An 18,968-nucleotide genomic window follows, 5' to 3' on the forward strand; every position below is an offset into this window, starting at 1 on the left:
CTGAAAAACCCCCACCTATGACCACATGAGGCTTTAAGGAGACATCTAGACCCAAATCAAAACAGTGTCCATCATTTGCCAAAACAAAACCCATGATGTATGATCTAACACCAACAGTTTGAAGCCACTTGCATGTGAAAAAAAATAGCCTGTGAAATGCAGTTAAGATACTGAACTTTCTGGAAGGTCTTGGCAATTGACAAGAGGAAATAATATTTGAAATCATGACTGTCTCTGAGAATACACAATTCTAGACTCTCTGAAACAAATAATCCCTGCTGCTCACTTCCTGTTTCTTCCCCTACCTGCAGCCTCTGGCTCAAGCTCTGCCCAAGTCTTGGCACCTCTTTTAGAACCATCCCTCTCCTTTCAGGGTCCTGTTATCACTTAGGGCTGGTTTGGGGCACTGTCACCTATAACCACTCACATGCCTATCCTGCATGTAGGCGGGACCCAGCCTTAAGAATGAGCTTGAGAGTTTTCCCTCTGCCATGTACTCCTCTGCTGGCCTTTCACCCTACCTCTTCCTGCAAAGCAGGAAAGGTCCAGAGCCCTGGTGCCTACAAACCTTGTCTCTCAGCAGGAACCTGGGCAGCATGCCCATCTCCTCTCCTTGCCATGGTTGCCAGGGCGACACTTAGGGCTCTGGCAGTGCCCCGGCTGTGCACCTGCAGTCTCTCTGGCATCATCAAGAACCCCTTAATTGGTTGTGTTTCTAGTAGGTCCAGCCTTCCCTGGCCCTCCCCAGACCTTCATCATTCCCTTTCTCTGTGCTGTGGCTGGATGGGAAAAGGTGAGAGCAGAGGTGGTGGTGAGAGAAGACCAGAAAAGCACTACTGGCCATCTGGAGCTGTATCTAGCCCCTCTGTGGGACTGGCAGCACCCTCTCCAGTGGGACACACACCTGGCTCAAAGGAGCCTGAGGAAGCTGATCCTGGAGAGTAGTAGAGTGGTAGACGTGAAAGGGCAGGTTTGGCATACATCATCACCCTGAGGGTGCTAGGGAGACAACAGGGGTTGATGGGTAGTAGCATCAAACAAACAGGACTACCCTCTCCTCCAACCAGCATGGGGTCCTAAAGGGTGAGTTAACCTTCTGCAGCCTCTATTGCTTCCCTTGTAAATGTAAAAGGCCCAGCAAGTAAAAGCCTTTGGGAAGCACTTGACAGTGTTGTGTTTCACCACAGCTGTGACCAACAGGCTGTGTCCTCTTGGGTAAGTTATTTAACCTGTCTTTGTCTTAGTTCCCTTATCTGTTAGAAACTCTTTACAGACTTAGAGAGGAAACTGCATCCTAACCCAGCACCAGGCATATAACAGCAAAGATGACTTCCTTTCCCTTTATTTCAGTCCTCCAGCCTATGGAGGCCAGAACTGGGCTCAAATCCAGGCCTCAGGGCTCCCACCACTGATACGGCATTAGGAGATGAACAGGACAAGAAGATTCCCTGGGGAGGCTTGATGAGCATCCCCTGAGCAGGCAAAGCCCTAGCTCTGAGAACTCTTGGTGACCCTGGATAGACCAACAGAATAAATCAGAACCCTTGCTTCCCTGCCCACACCTTGTTCCTAGATACTTGGAACTTCATCCCTATGAGAGGTGTTGCTAAGGTAGGAAGACCCAAGAGGTCAGGGAGCTTATCTTGCAGGGTCTGCTGCTAGGATGCCGGCTGGGGGACCTGCACTGGAACCAAAGCCCTGGATCAGCCCAACAGAGCAGCAGGAAAGATGGTAAGCCCTTGGCCTGATGCCACTACAGCGGGTTGGCCAGAGGCTCAGCTGTTCTCTTGCATGTAAAAAAGCTCTTCTACGAAAACCACTGCCTACCCTCCAGAGCCTTCTCACTATCTGATGCACACCTTGCCAGTGACAAGGACACACACTCTAGTTAAGAATGGCTGGTCTAAGCCAATCCCCCACCTCCAGATCTGACCTAGGTCAGTTTTCTCTAAGGACGCACACTTGGGAAAGCTTCACTTCCTTGCCTCCACTGATTCTTCCAAAGACCCAAATCCTTCACTGATAAAAGGTTTTCAGCATGAGTGTTGGTCTAAATACCTGTTGCCATGAGCTATACTATACCCAAATGTCCACCAGCATTAGGGATAAGCAAACAACATACCATCTAGTAACACAATGGAATACTATACAGCAACCAGTGAGTGATCTCCCACCATCATGAACAATAGGAAGAGTAAATCCCATGAACAGAATAGTGAGCCAAAAAGTCCAGAGGATACGTGCTCTAGTACTCCACTTAAATAAAGTGTAAAAAGAAGCAAAACATCTAAATTGCTAGAAGTCAAGGCAGCGGTTACCTTTGGGGGAATGATGACCTAAGAAAAGCAGAAGGGACACCTTGAAGGTGCTGGTATCTTATCTCTGGATCTGGGCATTCATTGAACCTTGTGAAAATCCATGTAGCTACACGCCTATGCACTTCTCTTTATATATTTCAGTGAAAGGCTGTTTTAGTGAAGCTCAGCCAGTGTTTTCCATGAGTCCAGGACTGAAGTGAACACAGTACTTAGTTTTAACAAGCACTATCTCATTTAACTGTCTGCACACTGATGTATGAGGTGGGTACTTGCATCAACTCTACATATGAGGGAACTGAGGCTTAGAAAAGTGTTTCCCTGCCGAAGCACACTCAGTAGATGGCCAAGCTGAGATTCAGATCAAACTTATCCCTGAGTGAATGGTTTCTTCCAGACCCCCAGGCATGTCACAGAAACGTCCTCACGGTGATGGTTTTCCAACCCCATCCTGAGTTCAGCTCTCCAGGCAGAGCTCCCCAGCTGGGCAGCAGGTGTCACGGTCCTTACCTGCTTTGACGCGGATGTTGGGGCTCCGGATCTTGCCGGCGGCATTCTCCGCGGTGCAGAAGTAGTCATTGTCGTGGATAAAGCTATTGAAGGCGGAGGGGGAGAAGGGGTAGAGCTGCAGTGTCCCATTGGCATGCACATGCCGGATGTGTGGCACGTCGTAGATGTCGTCCCCGGTGGCCAGGTACCATCGAAGGGCTGCGCTGGGGGAGCCCGCAGCCGGACAGGGCACCACCACCCCTACGGAGCTGGAAAAGGTCACCTGCTGCAAGGAGTCATTTACAAAGTAGAGGCTGGTGCCAACATCTTCAGGGCGGGCTGTGGGGAGACAAGGGAAGAGGTGCAGTTAGGGTGAGCCCTAATAATACCTATGGAGTCCTGCAAGGGCCAGCACTCGTGCAGCAGTCATTCTGTAAGCACTTCCTGAGCACCAACTGTGTACCAGGCATCGGCAAAGAAGAGTAAGAGACACTTCCTGCTCTTTTGAAGCTTCCAGCTCAGCCCAGGATCTTAAAAGTGTCATTCTGCATGCCAAGCCAAGTCATGGTTGCCATAAACCCTGTTATGGTGAGATGTCCAATCCCCTATGAGATTTATGTATTAAGGTAAACACTAAAATGCTTAGATAAACATTTACTGAGCACCTACCCTCTGCAGGCCACTTCCCATTTATTTCCTTGGCTCCTTCACAGTTCTGACAGCAGGTGGTATTCTCGTCTTTGTATCACCCCCTTCTATAGTCTGAGGACAGTTATATGTACTAGATTGTCCGAGGGCATGCAGCTAATTTATAGAACTGAAATTTGAACCCATTGCTTCTAAAAGGTATTTTAGTGCTATCTTTCCTGTACACACCACAGATGAAAGCCGAAAGGGCTCAAAACCATGGCCTAAGAGAAACGGCCACAATGCTGCTGCCCTGGAAGATGGGAGACGGTACAAGGCCTTGATAATGGTCCTAGACCCCTGAGTGTCTCTGGAAAATGCACTGCCACACAGAATGAGGACCCAAGGTGTGGTGAGTGGGGAAGATGTGAGCTTGAGGAGCGAGACAGGCCCACGCCTGACAGCAGTTGCCTGGGGAATGCCCTCCATGCTGCTCCTTTACTTACAAGTCAGGCAGAGGGGAGGATGGACAAGACTGTCCCTTCCATCTCTCCTAAACTGCCATTGCAACCTTCCACCTCACAGGAGAGTATTCTTGGGCTGCCTGGGAGGTACACTCTGCTCTTCTCAGCATAGAACATCAGCACTCCTTGCTCCTGTAGAGCAGCCCTGGATGTTAAAGTCAGGGGCCCTCCCTCTGACCAAGGACCCTGCTCCTTTAAGAAGACCACCTCCAGGCAGCCAAGAACAAAACCAGAGGAAGAGAAGCCCTGGTCCCAGTTCTCCAGCTGGAAACCTTTCCCTCTCCACCAGGAAGATCAAGAAGGAAACAAACCACTGCTGCTTGTTTAAAGAACATTGCAGGGGACCCAACTTGACCTCAATTTCTACAACTTTATGGGGAGGAGAGGACCCACATGCAGACTGTATTAATATTCCTGGCTTAACTTGGAGCCGAGCCTCCAGGGAGAATATCCCAGGCAGGTCGCTGAGGAAGGCCATTAAGCCTCATTGGCCAGAGCAATTCACATCATCTCATAAAAAGCGGCGATGAAGCCATTAGCAGCCGTGCTGGAAAAAAAAAAAAAAAAAAAAACATTCATGGGCTCCTCGCTATGGTGTCAGGGGCATCCTCTTAGCAGCAAATGCATCTGCCGTCTCCACTGGGCACTGCACACTTAGTGGCTAAAAGGCACTTGGAGAAGGGGGCGGCACCGCTTGCCATCCTCCTCCTCACACTGCCTCCTGCTTCTGGTTGTGATGGTCACAGGGTTGGTGACTGAGCAAATCATCTGGGGAATGGGGAGGCTCAGAAGCCACCACAGCATTCCCACTTGCCAGCGGCTATAGCGCATCCTCCACAGTCATGAATTGTCCCACTTCATAAGTAAGCAAACTGAGGTGTAAGGAGCCTTCTAAGCATCCACAAGTAAAAGACCCCATTTCCACCAGCCTGCTTACCTTCTGAAAGGCTTCTTCACCAAGATCCATTGAACAAATAGTGATAGAGTATCTTCTACACACCAGGCACTGCCACTGAGCCTTGACTTCATCTTCCCAACAACTCTATGAGGTGGGGACCACTGTCATCCCAGTCTATAGATGACCAAACCAAGGCACAGACAGGTGGAAGAAACTTACCCAAGACCACACAACCAGTAAGTGGGGCCTCTGCTTAACTACCAGGAGATGTGTGGCTATGGTGTGACCACTGCAGAAGTAAAACCAGGGCCTTTGCTTTCCTCAAACACAACCTGTCCACCAATTTCCATTTTCAACTGGCCAAGAACAAGACTAATACACATACATATGTACATATTTCTCCTGGAGTGGTTTCCATTGGATTCTGGACATTTCAGCCCATCCTTAGCTCTTGGGGGCAAGAACATCAATCTAGGGTCCTGAGACAAACTAGTTAACAGATACCCTCACAGTGGTGGGTTCATGGGTTATAGAAAAGCCATTGAGGTACAGAATGACTCTACAATATGCCTGATAAATGAACCTAGGGAGCCAAGAAAGAACCTGAACAGGGAGGAATTGAGGAATTGCTTGATTTATGGAAGAGAGCAAGCAAATACTTAAGGGAAAGTCTGACGAGGCACTCTGTAATGACAATACCTTGGGCAATAATAATACCCTCCAGAGATTTCACTATTGATGACATGCTAAGCTCAGTGCTAGACCCATTTGAGATATTATATTTCTGTTATAGTTATTGCATTTAATTTTCATAGCTTCCTAGGGAGCATTACTATTACTATTATTTCCATTTTGCAGATAAATAAATTAAAGGCTAATTAGTCACCCAAAGTTCTACAGAGTGCAATAAGCCCAACTCTGCCTTACATCAAAACAGGAAGGTGGCTCCACTTGCCCCATTGAGTGGAACGAAGCTAAAGGCGAATCAAACCATAAAATCTGGCTTTCCAGATTGGGTGTCCCTCCCCACCCTTTGCTCCATCCCAGTCTTACCCCAAATGCACATTCCTTGTCTCCTCTCCTGGCAGGAAATCCAGTCTCCCTGCTTCCCAGGACAGCCCCTGGCCCAGGCTGTCTCTGCTCGCATCATGAGCATCAGCCACAGTGACAGCAGCCTTCCTGCACTTCGGGACCTTGGATCTTACCAGAGCCAAGGACACAAGTTTCCCAGCAACTACAAATGGGTAGATTTAATTGATGAATTGACTGGGATTGTCCAGCCACCTGTCAAGGCTGATGAAACAGCAGATTGATAGCGAAAGGTGAGTAGCCTCATATTTCTCCCACCCTGGGATGTGAGCTGCTGTCTTCTGAGTCTGGGGGAGTTGGGAAGGACAAGACGCACCATTCATTTCTGCTCATGGCTCTGACAGTGCATTGCCATTATGAAACATCACCCACAGGTGTAAAACAATAGCATTTTGCACTTACGCTGGGTTCATATTTTACCATCACAAGGCACCTGTCAGCTCAGAATGCAGAAGCCCTTAAATAAACATTAATTTAGTCTCACCCTACCTGCCAAGAGAAAGGAACGAGCAAAATCATGCAGGGGAAACTGAGGCACTGGCCACCAACTGTCTCTGCTATGTGCTGGACTGAAGGCTGGGCACAAAGAGAGCAGGTGAGTAGCTGCAGGTACAATCAGAAGCAATGGGTGTGTTCCACTACTCAGGGATGGAGGAGGAATAGTAAGGACCTGAGGGCCCTCCTCTGACCTCATAGAGTCTGGCAAGGCCTCTAGGGAGGGGGCTTCTCCTCCATCTCAGGCTCTCAGTGGCAAAGCCTTGGCTAGTTTTGGAAAGGAACAGAGAGGCAGGGTCCAATAGGGCCCTGGATGGATTCTGATAGAACTGCCCTTCCTCTGAGACTCAACCCTCAGCTGCTGTGTAACTCAGGCAAACCACCTAACCTCTCTGAGCTTCAGTGTCCTCATATACACAAGGGGTGGAATGGAGGTGCTGCGCCTCACTTCCCTCACAGAGCCGCTGACCAGGGGAAAGGGGGGGGTGAATGTCTTTGGTTCCCCCAGTGAAGATGGACGGCTGGAAGGGACTGGTTCCTGCTCTCCTAAAGTGGTAGTGATGCCCGTGGTTACTGCCAAAAATGACCAGGGCACAGAACACCCTGCAACCTGCAGAAATCAAACCACTTCATATCCCCCACTTTACCCTAGTTGACTCCTACACCCTCTCTGCTGCCTTCCCTGGTCCTTTCTGACTCAAGGATCAGGAAAGACTTTTATTCCTCCAGGAGAGACACACAACGCACCAGCTGCATGCTCAGCAGGGTCCCGGAGATGGTAGGAGACATCCTGGGCAAGGAGAAGGGTCTACCCTTCCAGGATCTCTTAGAGGAGATGGTGAACAGGAAGGAGTTAAACAATAGCAATGAGCTGGGTTTGAGGATGGGCTGGAGTACTGATTTAGACAAGAAGAGCTAGCATGCTCAGCAGCTGGAGAAAAAGCTTTGGGGCGGGGGGCGCTGAGCTAAGCTGGAAGCCAGGTCTGAATGGGGGTGGGGGAGAGAAGGCCTCCCTGAGGACGGCTTGAGCAATGGTGCTGTTACAACCATGGTGGGCATATTGGGGGACCCTACAGAAACCTCCCAGGCAGGAGCATTGGGTGGACTGGGTGGAAGGAGCAAAGCCAGCTGGTTCGGTGTGCTAGCCCCCCGGGGGTGCAATGCTTGGGGGGAAGGTGGTTCGCCAGCACGGAGAGGCAGGCACAGGATGTCAGAGAGTCCTCTGACAGTGGCTGCTGGTTCTTTAGACCCTGTGCCTAACTTCATTTTGGCCACACACCTATTTCCCTGGCTAATGGTAGCCAGTCCTCAAAGGAAAGAAATCCCAGGGCACGGGGCTTACATGTTTCAAGGGCACTTTCTCATTTAACCTTCACACAGACGCGTGATGTGGGGCGTACTGCTGGTCTGATTTTATAAAGGACAAAAAGGAGGTGCAAGGGAGTTAACACTTTTCCAAGATCACACAGTTAGAAAGAGATGGAACCAGGCACATGCCTGTAGTTCCAGGTACTCGGGAGGCTGAGGTGGGACAATCCCTGGAGCTCAGGAGTTCAAGGCCAGGCTGGGCAACATAACAAGACCCTGTCTAAGAAAAAAAAAAAGAAAGGAAGGAATGGAGAAAGGAGGGAAGGAGGGAGAGAGAGAGAGAGGCACAGAGGAAGGGAGAGGAGGAAAGAAGAAGAAGACAAAAAGAGATGAAAGAGGGGAGAAGGAGGGAAGGGGAAGGGAGGGGACAGAAAAGAAAAAGAGGTGGAGGCACACTTAGCAGAGGCCTGTCTGGCTGCATAGTCAAGTTCTACACAACACTGCAGAAAGTTCTACGTCTGGGGCCTTAGGAGGTTTCTCCTTCACCTTTCCCTCCAAGGCAGTCCCGATTTGGAAAGCAAATTCCCTGGCAGGAGACGCAGACTTCCCCCTTAAATCCTGCTCGCTCCCTACAGCTCTGTCTTCCCTGTGCAGAGAGAACCAAGCACATTTATAGAGGGAAACAAGAGCAGGGGCAAACACTTCATAAATAAAGAGAGAAACATTCAGATCAACAGAAAAGCTTCTTCTGGTCAAAGGTGGAGATGGATTTTTAATAGAAAATGAGAGTTATGGGCTTGGCTGTCATGTGACAGACGCCTAGACTTAAACCTATTTAATCTTCTCCACCGTTTAACATTGAGCACCACCCTGACACTGTGTTTCATAAAACAGTCTCCAAAGCGCTAGGAGATTAGAAGTGTAGAAATAGCACAGCAATATTTTTAAACCAGAAATCGCCCCCAGGCATTTGGGCTGCCCCCGGGGTCACCACTGAGACCTAAATATCCATCACATCAACTCACTCGCACCCCCACCACACCCCCGCGCTGTCTGGGCATCAGGATTAGTTTAGAGAAGGAAACTCAACACCCATGCAGGTGACACCCACTGATGGCCACCCCACCTGCCCGAGTTGGGACCGGGATGTCTGGCTGCAGACTGAGGAGCAGACTCAAGCATTCTCCGGGGTGCATGTTGAATTATCCCTATGTCATTGTCTCCAATCATTGTTAAAGAAAACCTAAGGGGACTGAAATATTAACACCTTGCCACCTCCACAGGGAGAATGAGTCATTCAGCTCTCTTCCATTACAATATTTACTCCTCTCATTCACTGGACTTTTAATGGAGGAGCATCTGCCGGCAATGGGGCCCCTGCAACACCCCCTCATACATGGGCAAGTATTCAAGGACAAGCTGGGCCACATAGTGAGACACCTGGCATCCTGGTGCAGGCACAGCAGGCGTGGACGGGGGAGACAGCCAGTCTTTGGGGAAGCAGGGTGCAGGTGGAGTAGGTAAGGACAAGTGGGTAGAAGGCATCCCTCCCCTGCAGGGCTTTGAGCTCCCTAAGCGCAGCAACCATCTTGATCAACACCCTATCCCCTGAGCACAGCACTGGGTCCTTAGCACCGCGGGTAAGAGTGCAGTCTTTGGTGCCATCTCCCCAGGTTTGGATCCCTACTCTGTCTCTTGCAAGCATCATGTACAACCTCAGACAGGACAACTTTGCCTCTCTGTAACTTAGTTTCCTCATCTATAAAACAGGGGTGACAATATCTACCATCAAGGATGGTTTCTGGTGAATGGAAGAGCCTGGCACCACCCAAGCATCTTTGGCTGTCGTGAACATTAGCCTCATAGCGGGCAAGCAGTAAGCACTTGTGGGATAAGTGAGTCCTTATGTAATAAATATTTACTGCTCACCTAGGATGATGATGATAATAATAATAACTTAAGGCAGTATTGCTCAAACTGCTGGAGCAGTGGAGCCTGGAGAGCTTGTTAAAAATGCAGAGCTTTTGATAACAGATTTCCCAAGTCTGTCATAGGGCCAGAAATGCTATCTCTTTCTTCCCTGAGTATCAAGATAGCCAGCCATTGTGGCCCCCAGGTCTGGCACAGAGTTTGCTTCTTGTGCAAGGCTGACGACTTTGCCGCATTTCCACACAAAGGTTTTCATGCGAGACACATTATGTATCTTCGCTCTGATTATTCTTACCCCTTAGTTGGAAAAATTGGGCCCAGGGAGAATCAATCAGCATGGCCTCAGCTCAACCACCAAGTCCACTCTAAACCAGATAAGAACCAGCTCGACACCAGAAAAATCTCTCATGGCGCATTTGCACCTTGGAGATGTCTGGATCTAGACCCAGGGAGGATGAGTCTCCCAGAAAGATCAGAGAATTTCGCAGGCAATCTCAGATGGCGTTGTCCTTTGAAAAGATGGAGCAGCTGGGACCAATTCCCATGTCTTCTGCGTGTGGCTTCCCCCAAACAGGGTGCCCCTCTGCTATCACTACCATCACTGGCATCATCACCACTATTCTTTTTAGTATTTATTCTCTGCTAGGCACCTTAAGAAGCCCTTTTCTTGTATTGTTGCGCATTTAAGCCTTATTTTTAAAAAAAACTTGTAATGTAGCTACCTCATTAAAAAAAAGTTCGCTTCTGGTATTGCCTGGTTAGTGGTACCCAGGCATGCTTCAAACTCAGGCCTCCTTTACTGCAGGCTGCATTTCTCAACCCCACACTCACCTGCTGGGGGATTTTCTGACACAGGAGAGCAATGTAGTATATGAACATTCTGCATTAGTTAGGACTCCTCAGACATTAGATGTTTCATCCCTCCTTCAACTGAGAGCCAGCGGCTCCCTACCCTAGTCGTTGGCATGGCCAAAAGCTCACTCCCATTTCCAATCCCAAGGAGATCCACTGCCCAAGCATTCCCACACCTTGCCCTTTGGAAACAGGGATGGTTTTGAATTTCGTTTCTTAAAATTCTTCACACAAACATAGTATCCATAACCCTCAACTAGAAACTCATGAGCAGGGAAGATGCAGCCACACTCCAACGTATAGGCCCCTGCACCACTGGCTCCAGGAGAAGTTATGAGCAACAGCTGACACTCGGACAGCCTCTTTAATCTTCCAGTCATTTCTAGACAAAGCTTGTCAAAGGAAGGCCCCTCATGGCCAGAAAGTTCTTTCTAGGGAGTCAGCTCAGACAGCACAGTTGTCCCCAGAGAATCCTAGATTTAGATTGCTAACGCTTGAGGGACTTAAGAGATTATTTTGTCCAATCTCTTCTATTCACAAAGCCTAGAGAGATGGAGTCACTTATCCTAGGGACTCAGCTAGCCAGTACCCAGTTTGGGACCAAAGTACTGTTCCAATGTCCTCTCAGTAATGTCCGCCTCACTATCAGAAAACTTGCAACCCAAGAACAGAGGTGTATCGTGAAGCACTGAGATGATGTCTTATGAGGCAGCATCAGAGGAACATGAGATGCTGTACATCTAGAGGCGGGACCTCAGATGGGAAAGACGTCCATCTAGAAGGGGCTGAAGGGTGGCAAGTGGAAGAGGGCTTTGCCTCCATCTGTGTGGTCTAAGGATGGGACAAAGAACAGAGAGTAGAAAGTGTAAGATCACCACGGGGTTTAGCTCACTCTCAGGATGGGCTCTAAAGCAGAGCTTCAGGATCAGGAATGAGCTGCCCTGCAGGAAGGAGTTCCTTGTTGCTGGAAGTGCAGAAGCAGAGGAAGAAACCTGTGGGGTGCTGCACAGGGCACCAAGTGTCTGACTAGGGAACAGATTTCATGTCCTTCAAAGCGTCTTCCAACCCTGGAAGACTCATCCAAGGCAGTCATCTGGATCTCCCACTCACTTCCGGAGCAGGCTCCTCACCCTCCCTCACAGCCCATGGCTCTGGGTCAGCCATACCAGGGGTGCATCCATGACCCTTAACTCAGCAGTGCTCTAGAGGAATCCAGTGAGAGCTGTAGCCTTAAATGAGGTCAGCCATGGTGGAACTCTGTGTCCGCTGTCCTTCCCACAAAAGACGTGGATGCTCTGAAGAGAGGGAGAATCACCCCTGGGGAAGTTAGTCCTGAAAACTTCAGCATGAATGTGCATCTAAGGGCCTGGGAAGGGGTTAGCGGGGGTGGGGGCAGGTTCCTTCCCAACCCTCTGGCCTAGGGCCACAGGGAATCTGCCAAGCGTGCTGCAGGAAGACCATTGCCAGCCTGGCTGCCCCTCATCAGCCGTTCCTTATAATGATGAAAAGCAAAAGCTAGGAAAATTCTCCACATGTGGGGAGCTGACAGAGGGGGAGACAGCCACCAGCAGCTGTGAGACCTTAGTCGTTCTCGTATGATGAAATGATAGTAATTATACCTTACATTGCAGCAGAGCAGTTATAAGGCTAAAACTGGTTTCCTGTGGTTTTTACATGTGTGTGTTTATATGTTGCCTCATTCCGTGTACAAAGCATTGTCACGTGGAATATAATCTTATACCCCTCATTTTTCACATGCATATGCAATAACCACGACCCTCAGGCACAGAAGTTATTTTGCCCATTTTACAGATTAGGAAATAGAGAGGTATGAACTATTATGCAATTTGCCTAGGTTAGACAAGCTGAGCCTTGTTTTTTAGGTCCATGGAAAATGCTCTTTCAAATCCATACACACACACACACACACACACACACACACATCTCTTTGGAATCAGTTTAATGAATATGCAACTAGCATTTGAATAACTGTTCTTAATGAAGATGGTGACCTTGGAAACTGTCAGTGCAAGCATCATGGGAAGCAAGGGCGTGGGGAGGGGCAAAGGGTGCTGAATGGATGAGGGAAGTAGCAGCTGGGGTGGCAGGGGTGGTACCCAAGGCTAATGCTGCTCATGCTACAGCAGTGCTGGACAAACATCTGTTCAATGGGGCACACAGGCTGATGTGCCCACAGCCTCCCCACACTTACAGAGCCCACAGGCCACAACCTGACATGGGCAGCCCTTGACCTCTAGGTCACATGCTGCTTCCTTGTGACAGACTGGGTTGTACAAAGGGGGGGTGGCCCAGAAACCTCTGAGGTCATGGGCCGCCAAGGGTGTTCTCTATATAGACAACCACCTGGAAGACAGAGGCCCATCCCGGCAGGGAGAGACCATCCAGCAACACTTAGCAGGCTCAACCTGTGCAGCTCACTTACATATACTTCTCAAGGCATTAAGTCCAGGACTATTCTTGCTCTTACTCTAAGTATCAACCAACTCTAGCCTTTGTTGGCAGATATGAGACCAGCCTTTGCCTTACCCTCAAATCCAAGTCTGGAGCCACCAAGCCATGGCCAGGGGAAGGGAGTGTGCTTGGGTCCCCAGGACTGCCCAGATGTGTGCATGACCTTGGCTGCCTTGGAGAAGAAGGGTCTTACCGGGTGGGTGACAGATGGAAGGAATCGATGTTCCCTGCCCTGGTCACCCCTTTTTCTCTCCCACTGTTATAAAATCTAAGCCAGTGGGCCTGGGCAAAAATGTGGTTGGTTAATGCAAGTGCTCAGGGCAGGCAGGATCTGCTGATCTATTTTGGGGAGGAGGCAGGGGGAGGAAGGTGGAGGCAGTGCAGAAAAAAGAAGAGGCCTAATGTTCACTGAGCACCAACTCTGTTCTGGCTATGTTATACGCATTATCTCCTTTAATCCCACTTTCATAGCCAGAGAAAGGGAGGCTCAGAGAATCCCAAAGTCACATGCCCAGTAAATGCAAAGCCAGGATGTGAGTAGAAGGTTTGCTTTGACTCCAAATTTCCACCATACCAGCGGGTTTCAATCTCTTTTTTTCCCCACACTCCAATATAGAAAATGAATAAAGGCTCTGGTTGAGAGAATTTGGGGGAGGCTTGAAGCTCTGCCCATTGGCCCTTCCTGTCTACCTCCTACCCCTGAGAGCTATGCACGACATCCTTTAGAGCACATGCTGTGTGGCCTGTGGTGGACCAATGCCTTCCTGGATTTGTGGAAGCACACAAAAATACTTTTAAGGTTTGGGAGCTGCACCTGCCAAGGTGGGATTTACCCAGAGCCATGGAAATACAGACCTAGATCACGCCTGAGGCCACATTCCCACAGCAGGCGCCCCAGTTGTCTTCTCGGAAGCAAGCACTCAGCTCCCCTGAAGTGCCTGTCGTTCAAGCTTCACTCCAAGCTCACCTTGCCGCAGGTGACCACAGTGACTGTCTTCCCATTGCCTGCACAAGAGCCACCCCACGCCAGAGCTGCCCTACTGATGGTGGAATAGGAAGCCAGACTCTTCCCTGAATCTCTTGGAGTCCACAAACCCTGCCAAATGGGATATCTAAGAACTGGAGACTGAAAGACCATATCACGTCCCACATAACCCTATCTATCCACCAACATCCTTCTAACTCCTGGCTGCAGCCCTAAGCACCCAGCTCCCTCCAGTCTGAGGGTTTGCTCACCAAAGAGCTAATGTTTGCCTTGGATTCCTAAAACTAGAACCCTACAGCACAAGAGGAACGACCCATACCCCCAAATTTCTCTGCCTCAGGGTAGGTGTCTCTACCCATTGCCAGCCATCCTACCCCAGTAGCCCCAGGGTTCTGTCTGTCCCTGGGTATGAGAAGTGGGAGCTATAGGGCTGCTCTGTATTTCAGAAGGTGGACTCAGTGCTGAGGCCCTGTAGGCCTTAAAACTCAGAAGCGCTGCTAAAGACACCAGGCCTTCTTATGCCACCCCTATTCCATACAAAGAGAAAGCCATTGTCTAACTACTACTGAGGCTAAGATCAAGATGCCCCACGCGAGAAGACTGGGCGCTTGGCCTGGCTAGGTGGGCATGCAAATCTACATGCAAATTATATGCGAATGTGGGACTGCCCTTGGGTTCCTGGCACTCTGCCATCTCTGCTGCCTATAGTTCACTATTCTAGCACCTGGGCACTAGCTAGAATCCGCTAGGCTAAAGGCTGAGAAAGCACTGCAGGGAACTGGGGGCTCCTCATTGTAACTACATCAAACGCTCCCCAGAAACACCTTATCCAGTGTCATGTAGGAGAGGAGAACCTTGAAGCCTAGGACCTGTAGCCCCAACAAAAAGCTATCTGAGCATCCACACTCCCTTCTCCTCAGTCACAAATAAAATTATCCCTAACCAGCCAGAGCAGGGGACCAAGCAAGTCATAAGAACAGAATTCCTAAAGTCAGGGAGAAGGTAACGGAGCTTGGGGTCTGTACCCCTCTGGCTCCCAGTCTGTGGGGTGTTCTGCACAGACCTCATCTTGTGTCTGGGCGCTCCCAGGATACCTGCTTTTTAAGCAAAGCATCACTGGGCCAAACCCCTTGTTTGTTTGCCCACGTCCTCCCTGCTCCTAAGAAAACCGAGCCTCCCGGCATCTGCTCAACTTCAGCGCTGCCTGTGGGTCAACCGCTTACTTGCTTTTTGTTTCTAATTGAGCTCCTCACTCTACTGCAGAAATATATTAAAGGCAGCTGGCTTTGATGCCAAGGAAAACGAAGCGTCAGAAAGGTTTGTCGGGCATCATGGCAATTCCATTCTCCTGCGCGTTATCCTAACAGCTGGGGCCTCTCTGCCCACCAGCCCCCTCCCAGACATTCACCGGTCCTTCGCTTGCCTCCCCTAAGTTGTGTTTGCCACTTTGAGATTTTAAAAACACGTTCCCCCTACCCCCCCTTTTTAATTAGACACTGAATAGAATGTTAGAGATTTTCTTAATGGTCTGACAAAGCCTTTTAATTTGGTCTTCTCCAGAGAGAAGAACCATGAGTCCCCATTTGAGAGGTTGGGGTGGGAAATGAAAAAATCAATGCAACCCATTATTTTGGCTTTTAGAAAACAGGAATTTTAGTGCCGGGGAAGCTTGTTCTTTTACACAGTAAAAATGCAAATGCAGGCAACACAGATGCTGGCACGCTGGATGTAACAACGAGAGAGCCTCGCTGGGGTTCATCTGGCTGCCCAAACCTGGATTTGTTTTGGCAATAATAAGGCAGTTATTGGAGACTCGATAACCGATTATTAAAACACCTTGCCTGTTTAGTTCTGGGGAATCGGCCTGTGCTCAGGCTTCATCAAAAAAAAAAAAAAAAGGTATTTTGAGAGGAATGGAAATAACAGAAGCTTAAAACACATTCAATAACTGCTTAATTCCATCCAGAGGACGCTCCATCTCATCCTGTTTTCTGCTCTCTCCCTCTCCCTGCCTCCTCCCGCTCCTCACAGATGGACGTACAAATTATTGCAAGAGGATATTGTTTTCTGTAACAGGCTCAAACATTCACATTTACATTTTCCTTGGTGCCGCGGGTGACTGGCAACGGGAGAGAAAACACACCAAACCCCATTTTTTCTTGCTTTCCCCACATCACATCTTCCCCAAGCCACCTCTGCCACCCACCTACCATGCCACCCCAAGCAGAACAGGCCCCAGGGACCAGCCTGGCACCTAAGACCCAATTAAGGCACCAAGGAAAAGAAAGGCCTGTTTGGCAAGATGCCCTGGCTCCCAACAGACGCTGGAGCCTCTGAATCCCAGGGGCGCCGGGCTTCTGCAGACCCGAAGGCCGCCCAAGGTTGCCACACCTGGCACCTCCTGCCTACCCATAGGCCCAAGGCCAGTGGCAACTTCCTCCTTGAGTTGGAAATAATTCTGCCCCTCTGGGCAGAAGTTCTATGGCCTTCTGGGCCTTTCTGCACCCCCACCCCATCTGTTTCTTCCCTATCAAATAACTTAGGCTTCATTTATTAATGCAGGGCTCCTGGGCAGGGGAGAGCAGTGCCCTTTGGTATTTGTTGAGGGCCTCCACAGCTAGGGATGGGCTGTTCTGGAAGAGATCTAGGGGTGGTAGGTAAGGACAAAGCTGGGCAAGAGAGTGGCAGCAGCTTTGGCCTGTGCTTTCTTGCCTGACAAAATGGGAAAGGGGTGGGGGGTGGAGAGAGCACTATGGAGAGAGAAAGCCGCTCCTCACCTTATGTATTTTTAATATTAATGTAATTAAAGCTGTGAGCTGAACCAGCCTGTGGGGGCGGAGGGAGGCAGGAAGAGCCAGGGGAGAGGGAAACCGGGGTGGGGGGGGATTGATTAGGAGGAAGGCTCCTTGCTTTGCTAATATAGGCTGAAGGGGTGAGATGTGGGGGGCAAAGGGTTAAACCACCTAGGCCAGCCTTGATGTGTCACCGCTGGCCCTCCCTGGCTCTAACAAACTCCACTACTTTACCTACGGTCAGAGGCCACCCATTGCCCGCGCTGGGCTCTCCGATCGCTGAGCAAACCTCACGATCTTTTGGCCCTCAGATCGGCTTTGACCCAGCGCTATCTACAAGTAAGGGCTCCCTTCCTCCCCCGTCCACTGAGGTCTGCATGTTGCAGTCGGCTCCGGCAGGTTGCAGACTCCAGATCCCTGGGGCTTCCGCAGAGAAGGACCGAACCCCTCCTGGGCTCCAGCCTTCTGCTTGATTGCCCTTCCCCTTGGCCTAGGGGTCAAGAGCTGCTGCTCCGCCAGGACAGCTGCCGGGGTAAAGGGGGGCGGGGGCAGAAGCCGCCCCCAGGGCGCGAAAGAGAAAAGTTAGAGGGCTGAACAGGTAACGCCGAGCTTCTCGGAGCGAGCGTGTGTGCTCTGCCGCGCAAGGGGTGGGAGTCCGGCCGCCTCACCTCCCGCCATCTGCGCGCCCGGGGGCACGTCCTCTGCTATAACCTGGAAGCCCGACCTTAGCGTTGGCCAGGTCCCGACTCCGGGCCCAGGTGGTTTCGGTTGGAAACGTCTGCCTCTTGCCAACCCCCCAGTCCCCGCTACCTCGCGAATCAGGTGCGCAGCGCCCCAGCAGCAGGTCTGGACCTGCCGGACACTGGGACCCACCCCTAGCAACCTTTTCTCTCCGGGGAGAGACACGCCCCCCAGCCTGAACACTTGTTCCCAGGTCCAGCAGACCGGGCGCCAGAGCGGAGAAGCTCGCACCTTGGGGCGCGCTGGCTGAAGTGGTCACGGCGGCGGCGCAGCGAAGCCCGGCTAGTGCCTGGGGCAAGGGCTGGGGGAGGGCTGGGGGAGGGCAACCCTGGGATTTATAGAACAAACTTGCTGTCTGAGAGACCCCAGCTCTCAAGACCCCCAGCTATCACCGTCCTGCAGCCAGCCACGGCGCGGATAAGCGCCATGCGGTGCGCCCGCATTCGCGCCAGGGCGGGGGTCCAGCGCAACCGAGGGGCGCACGGAGGTAGAGGAGTAACCGCACGAGTCCGAGGCCGGAATGAACGAGGGCTTTCAGATGAAGAGTCGTGGCCTGAGCACCCCGACTGGGAGGGCACCCCGGGGTCCCAGCACCAGCAAGCCGAAGGAAGCGGGCGAGGGGCTGGGGGAGGGGTCCAGGGCAGAACTGCGGCCCGGCCGCGAGCCGGGAGACCAGGGTTTCCTTGCCGCCGCCCCTACGGGTGCGCCCCAAAAAGGCAGGCACGGGTGGCCGGCAGAGCGGTCCCAACCTGACTCTCACCGGCCGTTCGCCGGCGCTTGCCCCACCCCGCTGCGCCCACCCGGGGCCACGCACCGGGCCGGTCTTCCAGGCACCTGGAGCCGCGGGGGGCCCGCCAGGCACCCCGCCTCGTCGCCTGCCGCGCGCGCCCGGCCCCACCGCCTCGGCCGCCCAGCCGCCCGCGCGGTCTCACCTTTGTGTAAAGAGTCCAGGAGCAGGAGGAAAGTTACCAGCCACATGCCATAAAGAGGCCCTATTCTCCGGGGAGGTGGTCCTGTGGCCGGCCGTGCGGCAGCGCCTCTCCCCCGCTCAGCGCGCTCCCAGCCGCCCGCACTCCGCGCCCCGCTCTCTCTGCTCCTCAGCCCAGCGCTCGGCGGCGGCGGCTCCTCCCTCCTCGGCTCCCCGGCTCCTGTCATCCGCGGGGCTGGGCTAGGCGGCCGCTCTCCCCGCCCCCCCCGCGGCACCCCGGGGGGTGAGCACCACAGGGCCCCGAGCCCAGACGGCAGCAGCCCCGCAAACCCGGAGGGGGAGGTGAGGAATGGGACCAGAGCGCCCGGACCCAGCTCCGCTGTGTGAGACGCAAGGGGTCCCTGTCACTCACCAACTCTGAGCCTGTGGTCGCACAGAGGCATGCATGCGTGTGCCAAGAGCCTGCCACGGGAGGGCCCAGGAAGCACCACTTCTCCAGGCCCAGGGGTACGGGCTCACCGTTT

At 51.7% G+C, this 18,968-nt stretch overlaps 1 protein-coding gene across 1 annotated transcript in view; it reads right to left on the bottom strand.

Moving 5' to 3' along the window:
• Window positions 1–18,686, bottom strand: part of Dscaml1 (Down syndrome cell adhesion molecule like 1) — a 314,095-nt gene extending 295,409 nt beyond the window's left edge. The window contains exons 1-2 of the mRNA XM_005378218.2: window positions 18,449–18,686; window positions 2,826–3,143 (exon numbers count right to left, since the gene is read on the bottom strand). Of these exons, the coding sequence (XP_005378275.1) occupies window positions 2,826–3,143; window positions 18,449–18,671 (541 nt within the window). The 5' untranslated portion in view covers window positions 18,672–18,686. The remainder of the gene's footprint in view (window positions 1–2,825; window positions 3,144–18,448) is intronic.
• Between the last annotated feature and the right edge of the window lie 282 nt (window positions 18,687–18,968).

The sequence above is a fragment of the Chinchilla lanigera genome, unplaced genomic scaffold, assembly GCF_000276665.1.
Source record: "Chinchilla lanigera isolate Chin_1 unplaced genomic scaffold, ChiLan1.0 scaffold00011, whole genome shotgun sequence".
NCBI classification, from domain to species: Eukaryota; Metazoa; Chordata; class Mammalia; order Rodentia; family Chinchillidae; genus Chinchilla; species Chinchilla lanigera.